We start from the raw sequence: 25399 nt of genomic DNA on the forward strand, positions 1-25399 counted from the left end.
TCTCTCTCTCTCTCTCTCTCTCTCTCTCTCTCTCTCTCTCTCTCTCTCTCTCTCTCTCTCTCTCTCTCTCTTTATTTTATTTTTTGCAAATATTGGCAGGTCACTCTTGATGTCCTAGTATAATCCTCATACTTCTTCTTCTTTAGCAATTCCATTGCAGAGGAAAATACTGCCATGTGCCAATGGGTAGCTTCTGCTCCAGTAGGAAATTAAGATACTTTTCTAGCTAATTGTGCCATGCAGTGGATGGTTAAAATTATCTTAAGATAATTGGCCAACTGAAACTTCCATTAAATGGCAGGTGATGGGAAATGAGCTGTATTATATCCCGATCTCTGGTCTCCTAAAAAAAAGAAGAGAAAAGACACAATGGAAGAAAGCAGTAACCTGATAAATTTAGATGACTGTGTTAACGATCCATTGATGCAGATTCTCTGAAGACTGACAGCGATCGAAGTGTTCAGCAGGATGGTATTTGCAAATAAGAATTGGGGGGGGGGGGTTGTCATTGTGATCTAAATTCTTTTTCAATCAATACCGCATATGGTGACCAATCCTACAACTTTAACTTTGATCTGGCATCTTGTTAACCTAGCAAAACCTCCTCATTAAGCACAATGTTTTGAAATATTCATATACAGGTAATCCTTGGCTTAAAAACAGTTCATTGAATGGCCATTAAAAAGTTAACACTGACACTGAAAAAAGCGACTTTTTTCATGGTCGCTTGATCAAAATTCAGGCGCTTGGCAACTGACTCACATTTATGACGGTCGCAGTGCTCCAGGGTCATGTGACCACCTTTGGCGACTTTCTGACAAGCAAAAATCCGCGGGGAAGCCAAATTCACTTAACAACCATCTTACTAGCTTAACAACTGCAGTGATCCACTTACCCAAAAAGTCATAAAATGGAACAAAACGTATTTAACAAATGTCTCACTTAGCAACAGAAATTTTGGGCTCAATTGTGGTCGTACATCGAGGACTACCTGTACACTACTTTGTGTGTCTCACTGCAACTTGGAGAGATCGGCCTTCTTGTTCACCACAATAATCTTAAATAGATCGAAATTATCTTTTTACGGAGAAGTGCTATGTCTTAAGCTCTCCAGAGTTCAGGCTCTCTGAGATTCAGACTGGAGGCTGATTTATAATTTAACCTGCGGCAGTAAGTGGTCCAAATATTCATCCTGGATATTGTATAAATGAAATTATGAAATTGCAGCCCACCGGGAAACAAAATATAGGAGGATTTGGTTATTTTTAGGGGGTGGGGAATTTCCTATTGTCTTTGGTGTGCTGTAAGATCTGCTTCTAAAATGACTTGGCCAGGAAAAATCCTAAATATAATATAATTTTAACCTGAACTTAATTCAGTCATCCCAATGGATTTAAACATATCCTCTTACTGACCCAGGAAAATGGCAATTTAGCGGCAATTCTAGAGGCCACATTAAGGACATGTAGTTCCAAGATTTCTGGTTAGACACCATGAAAAATTGCTTTAAATAATCCATTGTATTATCTATGGAGAACTGAAATGGGATTGAAACAAACAATTATCACTTGGAAAATGATAAAGTATGTTGGATTGGACACCATGCATCTATAAATGTATATATTACATCTTATTGTTAACAGCTGCTTTTAAATTTTCATTTTTGTTTCCAGCACCAACAACTTGCTTCCACTATTTTACATGTTAGTTTAACTTCTTGCTTATTGTGGGTTTGTTTGGCGGGAGGAGACGAGGATGGGAATTGAAACTGATGATAATAATGTCATATTAAAGCTATTTCTACATCTGTAACAGGAATGTCATACGTTTCCTCCTGACACAAGTCATTGTTGATTTCACTGTTATAGGGGAAAGGCTCTAGGGCGGCAGATAAGGCTGTTGCCATGGTGATGAAGGAGATACCGAGGGAGGAGTCTCCGGAGGAAAAACCCCTCCTTACTATGAAATCACAGGTGGGCAGAATGGTCCGGATTTGAAGGAGGAAGCTGGCGTATTTCAATGCAAATGGAGATCAACCATTAGTAGAGCTACCATATTTTGGTTGCAAACACTCAGCCACTAGGTGGCAGTAGAGAAGTATCATTTTAGTATCTATTTGCTGCCATCTTGTGGTCAGTGGTTCTCTTCCGCTGAGATATGGTAGCTCAATCATTTTCTAGAAGTCTTCCATTCTTCTTGACTTCTATGTTCAATTATACCTCTCTCTCTCTCTCTCTCTCTCTCTCTCTCTCTCTCTCTCCCTCCCTCCCTCCCTCCCTCCCTCCCTCCCTCCCTCCCTCCCTCCCTCCCTCTGCTTTCTCTTATTCTTGCTGTACCTTTTTCTTTCTTCATTTTCTCTCCCGCTCCTCTTGTTCTAACTTTATCACCACACTGGGAGAGAGCTATTTCAATCCACATATTCTTCATCCAAATCACACTGAAGGCATATTGGCAATAATAGTAATAATAGATGAAAAATGTAAAAAAAATTTAAATCACCTTGCTGATATGTTTAACAGAATATTTTCACCTGTATCCTTTACAAAAAAAACAAACTACGTCCAGCATTTATTTATAGCACTATTTATGATTTTTTTTTCCTTTGGCATTGCTCTCAGAGTCCGGCTTACAGTATTATAATATTATATGGAATATATTGTTGCAAATTTTTTCAAAGAAGTATGAAAGACATAAAATATAGTATAAAGCAGAGAAAAAGATTACTTCTGGTTCACCATTTCACATATTCTGCATTAATGTTGGAATTTTTTTTTTGGAAGGCAGGTGTTTGAAGTAAAATGGCATACGTAACAAGATTGTGCATGTTAGTCATTAACAAAGCATCTAAAACTGTTCAAAATTGCCAGCTGTAATCCATGCTGTCCATAACTACATAAAGCAGTGATATAAATGAACATTAATAGCAAAAAGATAAAACATACTTGGTTTGTTGAATTTTGTGCCGTACTTCACAGTATTTAATGCTTTTGAAATAGTCATGTTTACTTGATTTCTACCACCTCTACCTCCTTCACCCAACTTCACCATGTTGAATGTGGAGGCCATTTTTCTCTAGAATGTTCTTTTTGCTGTGGCTCATGCGAGATTTTATCGAAATTGTACCCAATTGTCTTTAGTTTTGTAGTTTGCAGTTCTCAACTTTAGAAAAGCTAGGTTATACATTAACAGGTTCAATGAAACAAGGCACAACTGAAAAAGAGTTTCTTCAAAAGCCAACAATCAAACAAGCAATCTAATGACCAATCTATTTTGTTGAAACAGTCTGCTTTAAGTAATCAATATATTTGTCACCGTGAAAGACCGAAATTGGTGAATGTCGACATTCACCGGTGAATGTTGGTGAATGTCGACATTCACCGGTGAATGTCGACACATACCAATTTCGGTCTTTCACGGTGACATATATAACGAGTCAGCAGAACGCTTTACTTTTGCTTTTCAATTCGCGGTCCTGGAAACTACTCGTTCTAACCGCGCAGGATCGCAGATTTTTTTTAAAAAGTCCGCAAATAGAAGACGCTTAAAAGGAAGCGAGGAGCCGAGGTATTAGGGTAAGGGTATTAGGGTAAGGGTGTCAAGAGGATAAGGACATACACCAAGCGACTATGTGAATGTCGACATTCACCGGTGAATGTCGACATTCACCAGATTTCGGACTTTCATTCACCGGTGAATGTCGACATTCACCAGATTTCGGACTTTCACAGTAACATATTGATTGCTAAATATATTGACAATATATATATTGTCAACAATATATTGACAATCAATATATTGACTTTTATAAGATTGAGACTTCAATCTTATAACTTAAAGCTAAGGTCAACAGGAATGAATGTCCTTAACTTTCTAATTCCTGGTGTGAGAGGACAATAAATATTGGTTCTTTTTTAACTGTGCACATAGCATATGAATATTATATTATATTGTATTATATTATATTGCATTGCATTGAATTACACTACACTACACTGCTACACAAATTATTGTTTCATTATAAGGTAAAAATACAGAAAAAACAAAAGTTAGAAAACTAAGGGGAGAGAGAAAATGCAAAGAGCGAAAAAAGTGCTTTCTGACTTTTTCTGTGCAGTGAAATACAAATACTTCAACCTTTTGCTTTACATTTAAAACATTTCAAGCCATTTCTATAATAACAAAGTCATTCTAATCTTGAAAATCTAAAATCAAGTTTCCATTTTGTTTCACATTGGCATTACTTTTGAATCTATCGTTTATGAAAACAAGTTGACTTCTCACTGTTTGTTATGAAATAGGCTTGTCTTAGGAAACTGAAGAAAAGCTCTGAATATACAATAATATACAATAGTAGAATTGGAAGGGACCTTGGAGGTCTTCTAGTCCAACCCCCTGCCTAGGCAGGAAACCCTATACCTTTCAGACAAATAGCTATCCAACATCTTCTTAAAGACTTCCAGTGTTGGGGCATTCACAACTGAATGGAGGCAAGCTGTTCCACTGATTAATTGTTCTAACTGTCAGGAAATTTCTCCTCAGTTCTAAGTTGCTTCTCTTCTTGATTAGTTTCCACCCATTGCTTCTTGTTCTACCCTCAGGTAGAATATATGAATATAGAATACGATAAGCCAGAATGTTAAATAGTTACTCAGTAAAATGCGGATAGCTAACAAGGCTTGGGTGGAATAAATGGAGACATTTGATTCAGATCCCTGAGATAAAATGAATAACATTTAGCATTTGGAGGAAATTGCTAAATTTAGTGTTACAATATAACCTCAAGGATTTTTCAGTAGTTTGATTACACATTGGCATTAATTGCATCTTTCATCTGAATGCATAACAAAACGGAGGGGAAAATAGGTTGTCACGGGATGCAGTAATACTAAACAGGAAGGGCTCTAAGGAACAGTCTGGCCAGGGATCTCTTGTTAAATTAACCCTAATAATCAACTATTTTAATTAAGGTTCTGAATTCTACTATCTGTGGACCCTCAAGTGCCTTTGCCAGTCTTAAATATTAACTCTGAAATACTGTGATATTTTTTTAGACTTTCTGCATTAAAATGTGGGCTGTGGCTCTAAATTTTGGTTCCTCCCCTAGTTATTGGATCAATACTCATTATTATTACTATTATTGTTGTTTGTATGGAATAAATGGAAAGTTACATTTAAAACAAAACACAGCCCAAAGGCTTTATGATGTTAACTTCATTTTCTTTACTAAACTCATTACTAAAAACCAAACCAAGATAGATAAGAGACATATCAAAAGAATAGCAAAATGTAATTAAGAAAGTAAATGTAAGTAAACATAGGATCTGGATTTTCAAGGAGATTAATGTTTCTTTAGCTATATCAAGCACAGGGAAGATCAGATCCACTCATGAAAGTCCAATTAAACTGATTTATTGATACTCTTACCTATGCACAGGAATATTCTCAGCTAAGGTTAGCACCTGCTAAGAGTTACCGAAATTCAGGGGAAATTGGACTTTGTTCACTTATTTATTTATTTATTATTTATTATTATTAATTCAATTTATAGGCCTCACCCTCTCCACAAAGGGACTCGGGGCGGCGTACAACTCAATATACAAATAAATGACAAGGAGGAGGTAATCAAAAACATTGTACAATTCATAAATAAATAATCATAAGTTAAAAACAACTCAATAAAATTTAAAACAATTAAAATACCCAAGAAATCAGTTAATTTAAATTTAAAATTGTCCAGGGGGGATTAGAGAATATAGTTGTAGTTCAAGCCAGGCCAGCTAGTTGGAACAGGTAGGTCTTGAGTTTCGTGCGGAAGGAGCGGAGATCGGTAATAATAATAATAATAATAAATATTTATTTCTTAGCCGCACCCTCTCCCGAAGGACTCGGTAGTTGTCCTAATGTCGGGAGGGGAGATCATTCCAGAGGGCTGGGCCCATCACAGAGAAGGCCCTTCCCCTCGGCGCCGCCCTCTGGCATTGCTTAGTGGACAGCACCTGGAGGAGTCCCTCTCTACAAGTCTCTATGTAGACTTGTGTCTACATAGTGATTCTAAGATAACCCCTCTTTTGATTCTGCCCCCAAGCTTTACCACTTCTTCCTCTATTGATTTCAGAGGTGGGTTGCTCCCCGTTCGGCCCAGTTCGGCCGAACCGGTGGTGTTATTTTGGCCTAGGTCACAGAACTAACAGCGATCCAGGCTAGCCAGGCCCTCAAACCAGTTGCCCGGTCGCCTCTGCAGTTGCCGGCATGTTGTTTAGTATGCGAGCACGTGCACAGTTCACTGTAAATTGTTCTGCGCATGCACAAAGAACAATTTATATTGAAATGTGTGCATACGTGCGCACGCAAAGCAAATCAGTAGTAAAACCGGGAGCAACCCACCTCTGATTGGTTTGTAAAAGAAAAGCTAAGACTAAGACTAAACTAGGACTAAGCTATGACACTTGGAAAAGCTAAGACTAAGAATAAATTAAGACTAACGCGGTGGCTCAGTGGCTAAGACGCTGAGCTTGTCAATCAGAAAGGTCAGCAGTTCAGCGGTTTGAATCCCTAGCGCCGCGTATCGGAGTGAGCTCCCGTTACTTGTCCCAGCTTCTGCCAACCTAGCAGTTCAAAAACATGTAAAAAATGCAAGTAGAAAAATAGGAACCACCTTTGTTAGGAAGGTAACAATGTTCCATGCGCCTTCGGTATTTAGTCATGCTGGCCACATGACCCCGGAGACGTCTTCAGACAGCACTGGCTCTTCGACTTTGAAACAGAGATGAGCACCTCTTCCTAGTCGGGAATGACTAGCACATAAGTGCAAGGGGAAACTTTACCTTTATCTAAAAACTTTAAATGAAGAGTATCTGATTAACACGGTATATACATAATAGCTAGAATTATAGGCAACATAATTCTAATTATAGATGATCTAATTATAACTATAGAATTACATATTCCAATTGCTTGTACAGTTAAAATATAAACTAAATGTATAATAAGATATATTTGGGATGTGGCATAAATCCATACACTAAGCCATAATCTAAGAAAAGTTTCCAGTTAGAAATGATTTCTATATCAAAACATAGCCCCATAACTTCCATCTTTCAAAGGAACAAATCAAACATGTGATAATCCTTAGCACAGTTAGCATAAGAAGTTCAATATGACACATGGCTTAATCAAAAGTTGAATAAAAGTATTTCTGGTTGCAAAGGAAATTCAGCTTCAAAAGCTGCTTCATTCTCATGTGAATCATGCTCCTTTTTAACTTCATGGGAGCTATTCAAATAGATTTTTTTCCCCAACCGAAATAAATGAATTCTACACCATTCGCCAGATTGAAGTGTACCGTGTGTTTAAAATAATGGTAACCATAGCAATTAAAAACGATATATAGGCCCTGTGGTTATCAACAATTTGCAAATGCATGTATTAAAATACCAGCCCACCTTTTGATGATTATTTCTACATATTCAAATACCCCTGAATGTTAAATTACTTGAAGGATTCAAAGTAATTCAAAGGCAGCTCAAACCTTGCAATTATTTCATTTAATTTACTCCATTGGTATAGAATCCCAAAGCAGCTTAATTCAAGTTATTAGCAATTGCCAATATGCTTCGGTGCCTTAAAATAATTCCTTCTCAGTTGCCTTTTACCGATTTGCAATATTGAATTATACACACACACATACGTCAAGGTAAATAGATAACTTCAGAAGGCCTTTGTCCCACCAGGTATTAAAGTGAAAACATATTGGTTTCCCACTATGTAAGAAGGTTGTGATTCTGTCTGTATTTTGTGTGAATATGTGTTAACGCCTTGCCAATTCCCAAGGGCAGCTCCTTCACAAACATGCAAAGAAAAATAAATATCTGAGTGGTCTTTGTATATGTATATTACACACAGGTAATAATCCTTGTAGGAAAATCTACCTGTTTGATGCCACTTTTTATTGACCTATAGATACAGTGACGGCGCAGGAAGTTTTGCTTTGATACATCCTGCTTTGGTTTTACATGCAAACCAGTTTATGAATCAGGCACATTGAACAAGAGTGTGGAACTCCTGATTCATATTCTAATGTGTTTCATGCCCATTTTGCTTTTATTTCCAGTAACCATAAGAGTTTTCCAGAGTGAACTGTTCTTGGTTTGTGCATGTTTTTGTTCTCCTGTGTGTGAACTGACCTCATCTTTGCCATCGTTGAGTGGACACGTATTTCTGATAATTGCCTCCGGATCTGCTTTGCTGTATTTGATCGTGTTGCAGACTGCTATAAATACTTTGCTGCCTTGTAATGCTGATCCCCCGTGCACCTTTCATAGTGAGCATTTGTCTGACATCGTGTAATGCTGCAAGGAAGTTTTAGTTCCCACTTTATGTGTGTCGTCTGTAGCAGGGAAGCCATTTAAAAATTCTCTCTATGCTAGAGACTCCCATGTTGTGTTCTTAATGCATACAGGCATAGCTCAAAGGGATTGCCTTGGTCATGTGACTGTTTCCTGGCACAATCGTACCTCCTCTGGAGTTGATACGAGTAGGATCAAAAATGATTGGATGCAACCCGAATGGATGTGTGAGATATTTCTTCACTGCTGGAGTCTAGCCATGGGGGAACCTAGTGGTTTCCATGACATAGCTGTATGTAGTCTACAAACTCAGCTTAATATAGAAAAGGAAAACATTTAGTTTCATTCTAGGCCCAAAATTAGATTGTATACCTTAGCTTCTCAACCATGCCTGTTGTGGCCTGCCAGCGAATCTGACAGCAGATTCGGACAGTGAGGAGATTGAGGAGGAACATGGGCGAGTCCTGGAGTCTAGGGAAGGCTCTGATGAGGGTTATGTGTCGGAGGCAGAGAGGGGGCCAGAGCCATATGCCAGTTATCAGCTGCCTTCAAAGTCAGACATCAGTGAGGCAGACGAACAGCTGGAGTCTGTTCCCAGTGTGCGCATGCGCAGAGTTGACAGATGAAGGGAACAGCTAAAGAACAGGGATTGACTTGGGAGTAAGGCCAGACGATGAATGGCCCCTCCCAGAGAAAATAAAAGAGGAGCGAAAGGGGAGTGGAGTTTGCAGGAGACAATTAGTTCGTTTAATTTGTTCATGACTCTCTGAGACATCTTGCCAAGTTTTGCAGATATCAGGCTGGCAGCTCTCCAAGCCAGATAAGGTCTGTGACTGTAAATCCTCCTTGAAACACTTTGCTGGCTGTGAATGAGCAGAATTCACAGTCAATTAATGAAAGGGTTTTTGTTGGGACAAGGAGTTTGCTTCCTGCTCTTGGGAAGTCTAGGTCAGAACAATGCCTTCCCAATGTATTGAATAGAACTCCAAGTCCTGACAGCACGATTATTGTTTTAATGGCTTGCAATTACCCAGCAGCATTAACGTCCAAGAATGGTAACAACATTAACAAGAGCTTGATAACTAAAAGTAGCAACATTCTCAACCTGATGTCTTCCAAATGTATTGGAATCACAGCAATTTCAGGTTTCTAAAGATTGCAGCCTACTTCAACTCTGAACCATCTTCCAGAATAATCTACAGGTAATTCTTGGCTTACCACCACAATTGAGGCCAAAATTTCCATGGCTAAGCGAGGCACTTATTAAATGAACTTTTGCCCCATTTCACAACCTTTCTTGCCCCAGTTCTTAAGTGAATCGCTGCAGTTGCTAAGTTAGTAACACCGTTGTTAAGTGAACCTGGCCTCCTCCGTTGACTTTGCTTGTGATAAATATGAACCGGTTGCCAAGCAACCGAATTTTGATCGCATGACCATATGGAGGTGCTGCAACAGTTGTAAGTGTGAAAAATGGCCATAAATCACTTTTTTCACTGCTGTTGTAACTTCAAACAGTCACTAAATGAATGGTTATATGCCAAGGACTAGCTGTATGATATATTTTTTCAACTTCCAAGTGTATCTTATAACCTTGGGATTTTGTAATAATTATCTTTCAAATATTAACTTGGCCTAACCACGTTAGATTTTTCTGAGATTAGTTAAGCTGTCTAAGGTTTAAGGGGACTTGCTACAAGCTGCATACTTGTAGTACATTTTAAAGAGCCACTGTTGTGATGGCTGTCATGTAAGGAATGAATAATGCCCTCTGAAGACAAATCCCATAGCACCATGGGGGTGCTACAGTGATCACAAGGGTGGAAAACTGTCCTAATTAACTTTTTTTTCCAGTGACAATCTTGAACGGTCACTAATTGAATGTTTATAAATTGAGGGACGTGGTGGCTCAGTGGCTGAGACACTAAGCTTGTTGATCAGAAAAGTCGGCAGTTTGGCGGTTCAAATCCCTACCGCCACATAAGGGAGTGAGCTCCCGTTACTTGTCCCAGCTTCTGCCAGCCTAGCAGTTCAAAAGCATGTACAAATGCAAGTAGAAAAATAGGAAACACCTTTGGTTGGAAGGTAACAGCATTTCGTGGGCCTTCGACATTTAGTCCTGCCGGCCACATGACCACGGAGATGTCTTCGGACAGCTCTGGCTCTTCGGCTTTGAAACAGAGATGAGCACCACCCCCTAGAGTCCGGAACGACTTGCTCATATGTGTGAGGGAACCTTTACCTTTACTAAATTGTGGATTATCTGTAATCTAACATGGCCCTAGTGAAAGCTAGTTTGAGGCGCTACTCAATAACCGCTAACATTTTGAAATGTTGGTTTCCATCCTTGGGGATTTCAATTTTCACAGAAGCAAAGTAAAGGACAGCTTCTGGGAATTCTGAGGTTGGGACTGATTCTTCTATGATTTTTGGACATGACAACTTCCCTTGATCTGCATGCACCTTACCAAATCATTTTTTTAAAATTAAAGACCAATAAAACTGTTAAGCCGCAACAGTTATTAGATTATGTAGGACCATTTGTAAATTAATTATTCAACGTTTTATTTATTTCAGGAGGACACGTATAATATCAGCTTTCAGTACCTCTGAAAGGCCATGTTTTAAACATTGCCTGGAATAAATGTTGGCTCCCTGCCAAACTGCCGTTTCTTTGTAGAAATGAAATAGGGTTTTTTTTGGCTGAGTGACTGATTTGTTTATAAGCTGCCATGCAATACTGAGAGATTAAGCACTTGATAGCCTATTCTCGAAAGCTCCTGTTTCACTAAACAGAAATGCAAATTCCAGATCATGGGGTTATGGGGAGGGGAGAGGAGGAGAGAGTGTTTCATAATGTAGGGACAGCAGAGGTGGGTTGCTACTGGTTCGCATCGGTTTGGCCAACCGGTAGTGGTATGTTGGGCTGGGTCGTAGAATCAGCAGTGACCCAGGCTGGCCATGCCCTCTGAACCGGTTCTCCGGTCACCCATGCCATTGCCAGCATGCTTTACCATATTTTTCGGAGTATAAAATGCACCTTTTCCCTCAAAAAAGAGGCTGAAAATCTGGGTACGTCTTATACACTGAATACAGCATTTTTTTGCCTCCCTAAATCTGACCCCCTCACCAAAATGGCCGTGCATAGCCTCTAGGAAGCTTTTAGAGAGCTCCTGGGGGCTGGGGAGGGCAGAAATGGGCAAAAAAAGGCCAATTTTTTGCTCAATTTCCCCCCAAGCCCCCAGGAGCACTCTATAAGCTTCCTAAAGGCTATCCATGCCCTTTTTTAATGAAAAATGGGCCCCTTTTGATTTAATTGTATATGGATGGAATTGCAGGACACATAAACCTTATTTTACCATTAGTAACTGGTGACACCACACTAAAGCAAATGGAGGAGACTTGTTCCCTATCTCAAAGAATCCTGTTTCAAGTAGTATTAGTAGCACCTCCTGAGAGCAGGAACTCTTTGGTGGTGGGATGGACCTCACTGGGAAGTGATGGACCATCTTCAATATGGAAAGGAATTGGGTGTCCATCTGTTTGTGTGCTTAGATGAACAGCCAAGAAGCCATAAACTGTCTTCTACTAGATTGGGGTTTCCCAATTGTGGCAACTTGGAGATGTGCGGACTTCAACTCCCAGAATTCCAGCCTAAGGCTGTAGAATCATAGCAGTGGACAGGATCTCATAGGTCTTCTAGTCCAACTCCCATCTCAAGTCAGAAGTATACCATCCCAGTCAACGGGTTGTCCAGTCTATTTTTTGAAATCCTCCAGTGATGGAATATCCACAACACTAGGTGGCAAGCTGCCCCACTGATTAGTTGCTCTGTCAGAAAGCTTCTCCTTACTTCTATCTCTCTTTAACAAGCTTCCACCCATTACTTCTTATTCTCTGGTGCCCTAGAGCAGAGGTATCAAACTCAAGGCCTGAAGGCCAAATTCAGCCTGTGGGGTGCTTAGATCTGGCCCGCAGGGCTGCCCTGGAAACAGCGAATGACCAGGCCGTGGTGCCTCTGCCAGTGAAAACGGAGCTTTGGAAGGCCACGGGCGGCCCTCCCGAGCTCCATTTTTGTTGGCAGAGGGCTGCAGGAGGCCGTCGCAACCAAAAATGGAGCTCGGGAGCCCATTCTCTCTGGCAGAGCACTCAGGCCACCACAGGCGACCCCAACACAATTGATGTCAATGTCAGGGTTCCAAATAACATCCAAAATGAAATCAGAGCCCAAGGCAAAGTATTGCTCAAAGTTCCAATTTATTAAGAGAGCCATGTTGGCACATCTGGGAAAAGCCGAATCTGAAAGCTTCCCGGTTTTCCCCACCCAGTTGAAAGTTCAAGATCCTGCCCCCACACCCACAAGTCCATCACATGGCCCAATCTCCCACTGCTGTGCTGGCAGTTCCACCCATCCAGTTCTGGTCAGGTGCAGAGGTGCAAAGACAAAGGATGACCTTGGATTCTAGAAAGGAATTTTATTCTGACAACATCACATTCTACTCCTTACTATTCCCCCTCCCAATTCCCCACTAATGAAACAGCATAATAGAATAGAATATTAGTGTGGCAGGCCAAAGATCCCAAAAGGAACTGGCTGCAGGCCTGACAGTCGAGCTGGCCACGCCCACCCCAGCCCCTCGAGGTTAAACACAAGCCTGATGTAACCCTCAATGAAATTGAGTTTGACACCCTTGCCCTAGAGAATAAGTCAATTTTGTGACATTTGGAAGATTGCACCTTGCACTACAGGGAACAAATGAATTGCAAAAGTCCTTTGGAATTCTGATCTTGTGGTATGGAAGAATTCTTGAGTATCCCTAGTCACATCCACGTCCTTTATCCCATACCATCGCCTTTCTCCTCACTCAATGTGGAACACTAAATTATTCCTTGTTTCACACATTTTTTTTCCTTCATTGCCTCTTCCTGAAGAAGCTTCTGTTTAAAGTTAGGCTTGAAAACCTGCCACTCCATCTGCAGAATTAATTAATTCCTTAATAACAGCTTCAGTTCTAATATGTTTGAAGGGCGCCAGCTCAGGGAGCTTTTTTTATAAATCTCACAGGGCAGCCAACATGCTTTAAGATAATCTTTCCAGATAATGCATTAGCTGGTTGAATTCTTTTGTTATACAGAGAGGCTAACTTGATTACAAAGACTCAGCCACGTAGCAGGGTTAGCTTTCTGTCCATAAATGGATGAATAGAATATTGGAAAGGGGGACATCTGATCAGTGAAAGTGTTTCAATTTAAGGGAGCATATGAAATCTTATCACTTGTAGCAGGTAGTTTCAGATAAATAAGGATTGACACGTCCATTTAATTTTACAAAGCGCAGTAAACGACGTAGCAATTGCTTACGTAGGTCAAATCCCACTGTGCCTCAATATCTGTGAATCCCAGCAGGATAGAAACTCCTCTCATTTTATTTTCCCAGATACAACAAAAACAAGACGTACAGCTAGCCCTTGACTTACAACCATCCATTTAGTGACCGTTCAGACGGTAATGAAAAGTCATGAAAAAAAATGACTTATGACCAATGGTGGGATTCAAAAATTTCAGCAATGGGATCTCTGCCTGATTGCTGGGTGGGCATGGCTGCGGCAGGCGTGGCCTACTCAGCCTCCTGCACCATGGCAGGAAGGCATTTTCACCCTCCCAAGGCTCCGGAGGCTTTCCTCGAGCCTCTAGGAGGGCGAAAACAGCTTCCCCCAGGCTCCGGAAGCCGGAAATGGACTTGTTTCCAGACTTCTGGAACTTGCGGGATGCCCATTTTTCACCCTCCCAGAGCCTCCACGCGGGCCTTGCACTCACCTGGCATCCAAAACGGGCCGCATGGAGACTCCTGGGAGGGGAGGGGCAGGGTGGGCGGGGCAAGCCAGTTCTTGCAACTATTGGTTCATTGAACCAGATGTAAAATTAGCATCCAGTTCCCCCGAACCAGTCTGAACCGGCTGAATTCCACCGCTGCTTATGACCATTTTCACACTTATGACCGTTGCAGCATCCCTATGGCTGTATGATCAAAATTCGGACACCTGGCAACTAGTTCGTATTTAGGACAGTTTGCAGTGTCCCGGGATTATATGAGCATCATTTGTTACTCACTGCTTAGTGAAGTCAGTGGGGAAGCCAGATTCACTGAATCCCTCTGTTGCTAACTTAACAATGGTGGCATGAAAGATTGTAAAATGGGGCTAAATTCACTTAACACATGTCTCCCTTAGCAACATTAAATTTTGGGCTCATCTGTGGTCGTAAGTTGAGGACTACCTGTGTTTGGTCTCTTTCCTCTTTTTCGAGAAAATCACGGCTTAAAATTTGTTGCAAAATTCATGAGAAGGTAGTATATGACAGAGCACTCATTCTCCAAAGAACCCAGAGCTCAAACCACTATTGCAGAAAGCAGAACCCACAGATAGCAATAGCACTTATATACCGCTTCATAGTGCTTTTACAGCCCTCTCTAAGCGGTTTACAGAGTCAGCGTATTTGCCCCCAACAATCTGGGTCCTCATTTTGTCCACCTCGGAAGGATGGAAGGCTGAGTCAACCTTGAACCCTGGTGAGATTCGAACTGCCAAACTGCTGGCAGCCGGTGATCAGCAGAAGTAACCTGCAGTACTGCACTCTAACCACTGTGCCACTGCGGCTCATTTGCTTGGACATTTCCTTTCTTTTCTAAAGGACTTTATTTAAGAATCAATTTCCCATTCTTATGGCTCAATGGGTGATAGCACCTATGTTATCTGGGTGAAGCTAAGCAGGACTGGCTATGGTTCATATTTGAATGGGTGACCACCTGAAAATTCTAAACCTTTAGCCCAATCAGAAAGTTTTTTTTTTAAACCCAGCAATCTGGAAGAAGACAATACAGTAATAGTTACAGGTATTCTTAAATACATGACCATAATCAGAATTTATGTTGCTAAGCAGGGTGGTCATTAAGGGAATCACAGCCGGTGAGTAAGTCAAGGACTGCCTGTATTTCCAACTTTGCAAGCAACATTAACTCCAGAAGTGGAAAATGTTCTTGCAATTAGGAACCATGTTGTTGTTTTTACTTTCATTTCAGCCTCAAAAGCATTGCAAAGCACGTGGCTGGTTGCATTATGAAATTGCCAAAGCAATATGACCCCTGTTCTTGGAGAGGGAGGGGTTTAAAGGCTAAAATACCACCCTTTTTCTCCATTAGACCAAGCATCCCTGGGGAGGAAACCTGACTCTTCCTTAACTTTGTTTCCTTCAGTAATACACAGATGCCTGGAAAGAGAGCCAATCCTCCATGGTTTAAACGGAATACAGTCTTCCTTCTAGAAACCAAGAGTAATGCCATTGGTTCTGATAAATCTATCATCTGGATTCATATTAACATGGGTAGACAGTCAGGGGTGGGCTTCAAAAAGTTCTCTGCCCGGTGGCTGGGTGGGCATGGGCATGGTGGGCTAGGTAAGCCTCCGGGAAGGTGAAAACAGCCTCCCCAGGCTCTGGAGACCTTCTGGAGGCCAGAAACGGGTCCATTTCCAGCCTTCCCGAATTTCCGGAGGCCCATTTTTCACCCTCCACATGTGCCCTGCACTTACCTGCATCCAAAACGGGCCACATGGGGACTCCGGGGAGGGGAGGGGTGGGCGGGGCCAGCCAGGAGTAAGAGTTGGTGGTTCTCCGAACTGCACAGAATCTTAGCTAGAGATTGTCCCGAACCCCAGACTCCCAGCAACCCATCCCTGGACCGTAGATTGCTATATCTGTTTGTAGGTTCCTTCCTCAAGTGATGGATAATTTTTAAATCATTAGACAGGTGTTAGCATGGTACCTAAGGTAATAAGTGAGCCTGGGGGGAAAAAACAAGTTACAATTCTCCTTCAGCTATGAAAGCTTACCAAATAACTTCAGTCAATCGTTGGGACTCACTCCAACCGAGTGAGAATGATTGTTATAAGCAGAGGTGGATTGCTCCCAGTTCGGCCCAGTTTGGGTAAACTGGTACTGGTGGCAGCGGCAGTTTCCGCCCAGATGTTTCTGCACATGCGCAGAAGCATTGCGCATGAGTGCATGCACGAGCAAACCAGTAGCGCCAGGATTTGCAACCTGTTATGAGACAAAATCAGATAAGACATACACCATCTCAGACTCTTAGAAGGAAATATATAAATAGAATATTATGTAGCCATTCAACATTTTGGATCTTGAATAGAAAGCATTGATGGTGCAGAAAAGGAGGAGGATGAATCGGAAAAGATCTATAAGCTATAGATTAGATTTGTCAGCAAACGTAAATTCAACATAAAAATAGTTTGTCTTGAAAGTGACTACCTGCAAAGGCTCCTGGATTGGGACAGGAAGGCAAAAGTGGAAGCAGTATGCTCCGTCTCATAATTGGGTAGACCAAGTTAGCCTGATACACTGGTCTCACCGGAAAAACAATCTATAAGTTATGAAAGAATTTATAACAATGGGCTCAGTCAAATAGAGATGCAATCAGCGGCCATTTCTTATGTGTGAGGTCAATGTTCAAGAAGGTGCAGGAGCAAACCCTAATTCACCTTGCAATTTCCTATTTCAAATTCAGAACCTTTAATGGCCACATGGGCACATAATTAGCATGCTAGACATCAAATGTTCTCTTCATGGTGCTCCAAAACATCTTGTTGAAAGACCTTTGAGAGATCTTCATAGATTCATAAATTAGATCTTCCTAGATTAGAGGGGAAAGGCTCTTGAGAGAACTTCATAGATTTGATCTTCGTAGTTTAGAGGGGAAAAGGGTTAAGGGTTAATTTTCATCCTTGAGCTGTCAGATATGATGCCTCTGAAATGACCATCATCCATCTCGTTGGCACTGTCATCTGTGGATGGAATGAGTCCAACAAGAAGTGGCCAGTGTTGAAGATGACAATCTAAAGTTTCAATTTGAGCCAACATAGAGGGCAATGGAAGTTTCACATGTACCCTCTGCCCTTATAAGGGCTCTTGCCTCATGTAGATGACATCCATAACATCCTGTTTTCCAAAAGTTTTTGAAATGTGCATGGGATGGTTTAGCCAGCCGAATTGAACAAGGGATGGAAAGGAAAATAATCTGGATGATGGGTCTGGTCTCTTGCCTCCTCTTGCTTTCTGTAGTTGAGGTGGGCTCCCTTTTCTTGAGAAAAGGCAGATTGCCCTATTGCTGGCTCGTTGCCAAACAGGGAACAATGCATAAATGCAAAAAGGCAGGTGAATCTACATGGCCCGTCCGGGTGGCTGGATTTGCACAGCAGGCTAAAGTAGGCTAAATAGATTTCTGGCGCAGATTGAAGAAAGCAGCTCATCGGGTTAAACCATGATAATCCTTAAACCTTAATCCATTTTTTTATTTGAGTATAGCAAGTTACACAAGGACAGCGACTGTATTTTGCTAACAAGAGGGTGGGGTTTAACCTATTGTGCGAACCCATCTAAATTGGGGCTTCATTAGATCCCAAATCATAAAAAAAGCATGCCCTTTGGAACCTGATTAGCGTATAATTATTGAAAGGACAATCACCCCCTCCCAGCAGAAGTCTGAAATCTGGAGTTAGGTACTGATGAGTGTTGTTTTATCTTTGTTTTTGTTTTGCTTCTTCTCATTCAGTTGCTTATATTCATCTCATTTAATTTCAAGGAAAACCGTATGCCAATTTAAGCCACCTGATGCTTTCAGAAATGGAATAATATATATTTATGTATATTAAGCCGTTTGATGCTGTCGTGACATTTGTGTGCATAGTTAAGCGGTACCCACATGCACACACATCCAACCCTCTCCTCTTGCTTTTTGTCACTAGCTTGTGAATGAGCAACAAGAAAGCCGACCTCTGCTGAGTCCTTCTATAGATGACTTTCTTTGTGAAACCAAATCAGAAGCCATTGCACGTCCGGTGACATCAAATACCGCAGGTAACAGCTCTTCTATTCACTCTCGTTCGGTTGTGGTTTGTTTCCTGATGTTTGTTCCTCTGCCTATTGCTTTTGGAAGCTCCATGCCAAAAACAACAATGATTTTCTCTCATTTTGCGGGGGAAGAAATCCGTGAGTTCTTCATGGCGTATGGGCTGGAAAGTCATGATTATAGCTTGTGATATTTGATACTATGTCCAGAGCAATTGAAAAAAGATGAGCATCATTGAGGCTTGCAAAAGAAAAGACTGCTTCATGCAGGAAATTTTAAGAAGTTCGGGAGCCATTAGTACTTCATAAAGGCAAAAGCTTTTTGCCTGAGATTTGAAGGCAATTTTACAGCAGTAAATGTAAAATCTCACCTTTGCCTGATGGCAACGCATGAGAAAATCTTCTCTATAACAGGGGTGTCAAACTGGATTTCTTTGAGGGCCGGATCAGCATTGTAGTTCTCCGCAGGACGGCACGGGGCAGAGGTGGGTTGCTACGAGTTCGCACCAGTTCAGGTGAACCAGTAGAGGAAATTGTGACTGGGTCGCCAAACCAGTAGGGACGGCAGGCTCGCCACGCTACTGAACCGATTCCCAGTTGCTGCGGCATGTTTTTTTGACATTTCTAATGCTGTGCACATGCGCAGACCTATTTACAGGCAATGCACAAATTGTGTGCACATTGAACCAGCAGTAATGCTGGCAGAAACCCACCCCTGACGTGGAGGGGGGGAGCAGGGGGGAGATGGGGGGGACACCTCCTGCAGTACCCTGTTGGCCAAAACGGGCCTCCACAACTCATTTTCACCCTCCATGACCTCCTGCAGCACTCTGTTGGTCAAAAGAAGGTTGAAAATGGGACCCCGTGTGCCCCGTTTTCAGCCTCCAGGGCCTCCAGCAGCACTCTGCCAGCCAAAAACTGGCAGAGGCACTGCAGGCTGGTCCTTTGATATTTCCAAGCAGCCTAGCGGGCGGGATTTAAGCACCCTGTGGACCAGATCTGGCCCCCAGACCTTGAGTTTGACACCCCTGCTCTATAACCTTCAGAAATTACTGCAAGTTGTTTTAGCCATCCTTCGCCAATCCAACTTCCTTGACATGAACTTTGTCCTAAACCAGGGGTGTCCAAACTTGGCAACTTTAAGACTTGTGGACTTCAAGCAGAGCTGGCTGGGGAATTCTGGGAGTTGAAGTCCACAAGTCTTAAAGTTGCCAAGTTTGGACACCCCTGTCCTAAACTGACTGGGAAATGTGAAATTTGCAATCCAACTGATCTGGGGTGAACCAAAGAGGAGAACACTGTGGACCTACAGATTCTATGTAAGATTTTTTAAATAACCTGATACCCTCCAAGTGTCATTCTTAGAATTTCCAACCATCATGCAATCCCAACAAATCTTGGCTACAGAAGGAAAATGCAATGGCAACATCCAGTCTTCCTTAAAAAAAATTGCTAGTTATTTCACTTAGTTTAGTCTAATAGGAGCATAATTGTCTCACATATTCCAAATGAGACTGTCAAATCACATATGCATTCTCAGTGTCAAGAACCCTCTAAGGGTGTCTGTGTGTAGGACCTGGTAAGGTTGAACCACAAATCATTTGCATGTAAGGGATGTGTTATGTATGCATCCAGATGAGCTGATTTAAATACAGGGTTGCAAATAAATTACTCTGTCCCCCCAGCTGTCATTGGGGAAATACACATTTGCATATTGGATTCACAAACAGTATTAGGTTTAGATCGAATTTTAAGGCTATTTAGTCTTATTGCCATTCCACTTAAGGCTGGATCTGATTCTTGACGAAAGAAAGAAAGAAAGAAAGAAAGAAAGAAAGAAAGAAAGAAAGAAAGAAAGAAGGAAGGAAGGAAGGAAGGAAGGAAGGAAGGAAGGAAGGAAGGAAGGAAGGAAGGAAGGAAAAAAAAGAAAAGAAAGAATATGCTTTAAAACATAGTAAACTTTGTCTGTCTTCTCATTCATTTCTGGTTTCTCCAACAATATTTGTAGTCACACATTGAATATGACCTTTATACCCTCTATTCTACATAATCAAATGAGCATGGTAGGACAATAATTTCAAAAGAGCATCCAAAGTGGGAACCAGAAAGAACTCGACATCCCAATTAAAGGAGAAGAACGCTTAAATATGACTTACTAATACTGAATGAAGCAAGATAGTTTAACCTTGGATATGTTGAAGGTTAAGTTTGAACAATGGATTCAAAAGTGAATGTTAAGCTTGCTTCTAGAATAGATTGTGTTTTCAGATGTTATGAAAGAAGAACAAGTTTTACCTGTCAAGATTGAGACTGATCTGAAAATGGATTTACAAATGACAGGCTACAAGAAGGATACAGAAAAAGATGCTACACTAGACACACGGAAGAAATCAACTGAGGTCTAAATAATCAAAAAGGAGAGTAACCTGGATAATCTTCTTATGTTGGATTTAAAAGGCGGCTTGTTAAAGCCTTAAAGAATTGTGTGAAAAAGGACAAAGAAAAAAGAAGTCCATTCGAAGAGATTAAAGATCAAGATGGTTACAAGTAGAAGAAAGGGATATAAAATTGATTTATTTGATCAAGGTTAAAATAGATATGCTGTTATTTTGGGCAACTCTTAATGGGCTTTAGCTGATCAGACTGAAATGATAAGGTTTAGGGATTTCTTCAGAAATAAAAGATGAGCGGCTTGGTGACCTAGTGGTGAAGACATTACCTTCTCACTCGGAAGGTTGAAAGTTCAATCCTAGGTAGCGGCGGATGTTTCTCTCTTAGGTTGAAAAGAGAAAATATCTGCTGGGAACTCTTCATAGTCATCAGGAAGGGCATCCAGCCACTAAAAACCCAGCTCCATCCAGTTGCCCCAACTCTACCCCAAATTAAGGGATTGCAGTGTCATCAGAAGGGAGTCTTTTAAAAAGGGAGTTTATAAAGATAAAAAATAGGTTATGGGAAAGAGTTAACAGTTGTATTTTAAGAGAAGGTGATAAATTACTAAAATTGTTTATACTTGTGATGAAGGGGGAAATGTTTTGTTTATTATATTTATTTTCTTGTTCTTTACTGCACATTTATTTTTTTTCCCTTCTTTTCTGCATTTTCTATTTTTGTTTTTAATCTTTCGGGTTTTTTAGTTTGTATTTTGGGAATTGTAATTTTTTAATAGTTACTTTTTTTTTAAAAAAAAGGAGGTTATCCAAAAGGAAAACAATGTATGTGATTATTTTATTAGAATATAATTATTCTAATTGTTTACCTGAAAGGTAAGATAAGACCAGAGAATGATGAAGACATGTCAGTTTCTCTTTTTTAACTACACAGATCTTAAGCCTTGGGCCACTGTTATTTTGGGCTATAGGTCAGTCCAGTGGTGGGTTGCGGGCAGTATGCCCCAGTATGGGCGTACTGGTGCCTGTCAGGAGCACCGGGTACGTTCCGTTCTGGTGCTCTGGAGGGTTCACCTGCCCGCCCGCTGTCTTTACCTGTATTTGAGCTCTTTGGTGCTTCCATGCACACACATGGGGTGTACGGCACCTGTGCAACACTCCGCCGAGCAGCTGGAGCATCACGGAGGCATTGCGGAGTGTCGCAGGAGGTAAGGATGCATGTGGTGGACACTGGACCCTGTTGAAACAAGATCCGGAACCCACCACTGGGTCAGTCCTTTTGTAGGATTCAAACCAGGTATTGGCTTCAAAAATTTCAGCAATGGGTTCTGTGCCTGGTTGCTTTGTGGGGTGGCCATGGTGGGCGTGGCCTAGTCAGCCTGCTGCACCATGGCAGCGGGGGTGGGGTGTTTTCATCTTCTCCAGCCCTGGTGGCTTTCCTCGAGCCTCTGGGAGGGCGAAAACCTCCTCCCCCAGGCTCCAGAGGCCTTCTGAGAGGCCCTTCCCCCCCCTCCCTGAGCTTCCACGTGGGCCCTGCACTTACCTTACATCCAAAATGGGCTGCGTGGGGACTCCTGGGAGGGGAGGATGGGCGGGGCCCCCAGGGGTAGGATTTGGAGGTTCTCTGAACCGGCCACAATGTTAGCCATGGGTTCTCCTGAAACCGTAGCAGCCACCCCTGATTCAATCCCTTGCCATTGCCTACTTGATTCCAGCCTTTTAATAATAGTATGGGTACCCAGATAGTCCTCGACTTACAACAGTTCCTTTAGTGACCGTGCAAAATTATAACAGCACTGAAAAAAAGTCGACTTTATGACTGTTTTTCACAGTGACAACCTTTGAAGCATTCCCCATGGCCATGGGATCAAAAGTCAGATGTTTGGCAACTGTTTCATACTTATGACCGTTGCAGCATCCCACGGTCATGTGATCACGTTTTGTGATCTTCTGACAAGCAAAGACAGTGGGGAAGCCAGATTCACTTAGCAACCAGGTTACTAACTTAACCAACTGCAGCGATTCACTCAACAACGGTGGCAAGAAATGTCATAAAATGGGGGGGGGGGCAAAACTCACTTAACAAATGTCAACCACAGAAATTGGGGGCTCAATTGTGGCCGACGACTACCTGTTGTATCCTTCCTTGCTGATTCCTGATACTGAAATTTTGCTGTACATTTACACAACTAACACGTCATCATGTCAGGCTTCTATTTAACACTTCTAAACAAAACAGAACAGGATAGGGTAGGGTAGGGTAGGGTAGGGTAGGATAGGATAGGATAGGATAGGATAGGATAGGATAGGATAGGATAGGGCAGAGCAGAGCAGAGCAGAGCAGGACAGCACAGGACAGGACAGGACAGGACAGAACAGAACAGAACAGAACTGTTAGATATTAGCATATATCGGAGGAAGTCTCCTCTCTGGTCCGCTGCTACAGCGGGAAACAGGTATCGCTCTGATTGGTCGAGAGGCGTACCCGAGTACTATAAAAGGGGAACCCTCCGGCCACAGAGCAAGCTGGATCACTACTACTACTAATAAAGAGCTGTTAAGTCACTTCGTGTCCGCAGTCTGTTCTCTCGTTGCCCAGATCTAACATTGGCGATGAAGGATGGGATTGAGAGACAGATAGGACGAAGAACGCTACCTCCAGAATCTCCGGATTTGATCCGGCCTAGGAATTCGGCAGAAATTCCGGCAGCCATCTCAGGTCACCACAGCGCGGCAAATTCAAACGAGAGAAGATGGCGATGCACACTCCCCCCGCTCCATTCGACCCAGAGAACGACGAATGGGAAGCCTTCATGATTCGTTTCGAGTGTTTTCTCGAAGCGAACGAATACACGGGGATCACCGACGCCCGAAAGAAAAACATCTTCCTTGGCTACTGCGGAAAAGAAGTCTTCAACACGGCCAGAGACCTCACCGCGCCTACTCCAATACAGGCAGTATCATGGGCGGCGTTGCAACAGGCTCTACAGACTCATTACGCACCAAAACCTTCCCGCCATGTTTGCCGCCAAGCATTCAACACGAGGAACCAGAAGGCGGGAGAATCTATCAACCAGTATGTTGCAGCCCTACGAAAAGCAGCCACACATTGTGGATTCAGAGACCTGGATGAGCAGATTATGGATCGACTCGTTAGCGGGCTGAGAGACATTTCCCTACAAAAACGGCTGTTAGCCAAAACCAATTTAAGCCTACAGATTGTACTCGACGAGGCAAGAGCTTCAGAAGCAGCAGACAGATCAGCGGAGACCATTCAACGCGGATTCAACACAGGCCAGCCAGCGCCAAGACACACCAGAGTCCACTACGAGGACACCATTCCAGATTTCGGGGATCCCGAGCTCGAGGAAAGTCATCTGATGCGGAGCAGTCACGTGAGACCTGGGGGGAGACCCGGATCCCGTTTGCCACCCTGCGCAAGCTGCGGAGGGAATCACCCCCGGTCTACTTGTCGGTTCAGGAACGTTGTTTGTTCGCACTGCGACAAACTGGGGCACATCGCACGAGTGTGCCGGAGCGAAGCCCCTGCCTCCAGGCAACCACCCATGTACCGCCAACAGAAGCCCAACCCAGGGGCTTGGCGAAATCATAAAGGGCGCCCAGAGAGAAATCCACAAGTGTTTACCCAGAGAGAAAATTCCCAAAGAGCTGAGCGAGCGTATCCCCAGAGAGATCACACACAAAGAGCTGAAAGAGCGTTCTATCAAGACGCTAAACGAGAGTATTTTCAGGATTCAGATGCTGAGATAGAGTTGACCCAGAGAGAGGAGTTGCGAACATATCTCACCACAATAAGTCAGGTCCGCACCAAGCGGCCAAAAAAGCTGAAAGTCACAGTCCTCTTGGAGGGCTCACCTTGCGAGCTGGAAGTTGACACAGGATCGTCCCTGACGATCATTTCATGGGCATCCATGAAACAGGCTATCCCTAGCCTCAAAAAGAGCCAACTACGCGTTCCAGACATCCTGCTACGAGACTACCAGGGGAACCGAGTCCCCATCGTAGGCCAAGGCACGTTCCAGATCCGCTTCAAGGACATCGTAGCCCAGCTGCCCGTGACCATCGCCAGCGCACCATTACAAAACCTCCTAGGACTGGATTGGTTTGAATCCTTGGGGCTAGAAGTCACCGGAATCAACGCCGTGGAAAACAGCAGCGCTGAGCAGATTTTTAAGGAGTTCGAGGATGTGTTCAGCCCCGGTCTTGGTAAGTATGTGGGTAAACCGATTTCATTCAATTTAGACCCCAAAGTGGCACCAATCCGACTTAAACCGAGACGGGTGCCTTTTGCACTCCGCCCAAAAATAGATAAGGAAATAGATAAGTTAGTGGAGCAAGGAATCCTTGAGCCGGTGGATCACGCGCGCTGGGAAACGCCCATCGTGACCCCAGTCAAACCAGACGGATCAGTCCGCATCTGCGCGGACTATAAATGCACAATTAATGTCGCGCTACAACAAAGCGCATATCCTGTGCCTGTAGTACAGCACTTATTGCACTCGTTGGGGCCAGGAAAGGTATTTGCTAAATTAGACATGGCACAAGCTTACCAGCAGCTGCCCGTAGATAGCGCCACAGCGGAGGCCCAAACTATAGTGACGCATAGAGGAGCATTCAAATGCAACCGGCTACAATTCGGTGTGAGTATTGCTCCAGGATTGTTCCAGAGCGTCATGGAACGACTTTTGCAAGGGATACCGGGAGTCGTCCCCTATTTTGACGACATCTTGG

General features: G+C 42.6%; 1 protein-coding gene across 5 annotated transcripts in view; it reads left to right on the top strand.

Annotated features, from left to right (window-relative positions):
* The window catches only part of PEX5L (peroxisomal biogenesis factor 5 like), a 218309-nt gene that overhangs the window by 152568 nt on the left and 40342 nt on the right, over positions 1-25399 (top strand). For 4 of the 5 annotated variants that reach the window (XM_081954224.1, XM_081954228.1, XM_081954225.1 and 1 more), the window contains exons 2-3: positions 1869-1973; positions 18155-18266. In XM_081954224.1, the coding sequence (XP_081810350.1) occupies positions 1869-1973; positions 18155-18266 (217 nt within the window). The remainder of the gene's footprint in view (positions 1-1868; positions 1974-18154; positions 18267-25399) is intronic. The other variant, XM_081954227.1, reaches the window with a different exon arrangement.

Source organism: Natrix helvetica (assembly GCF_964273705.1).
Source record: "Natrix helvetica genome assembly, chromosome: 5".
Lineage (NCBI taxonomy): Eukaryota > Metazoa > Chordata > Lepidosauria > Squamata > Natricidae > Natrix > Natrix helvetica.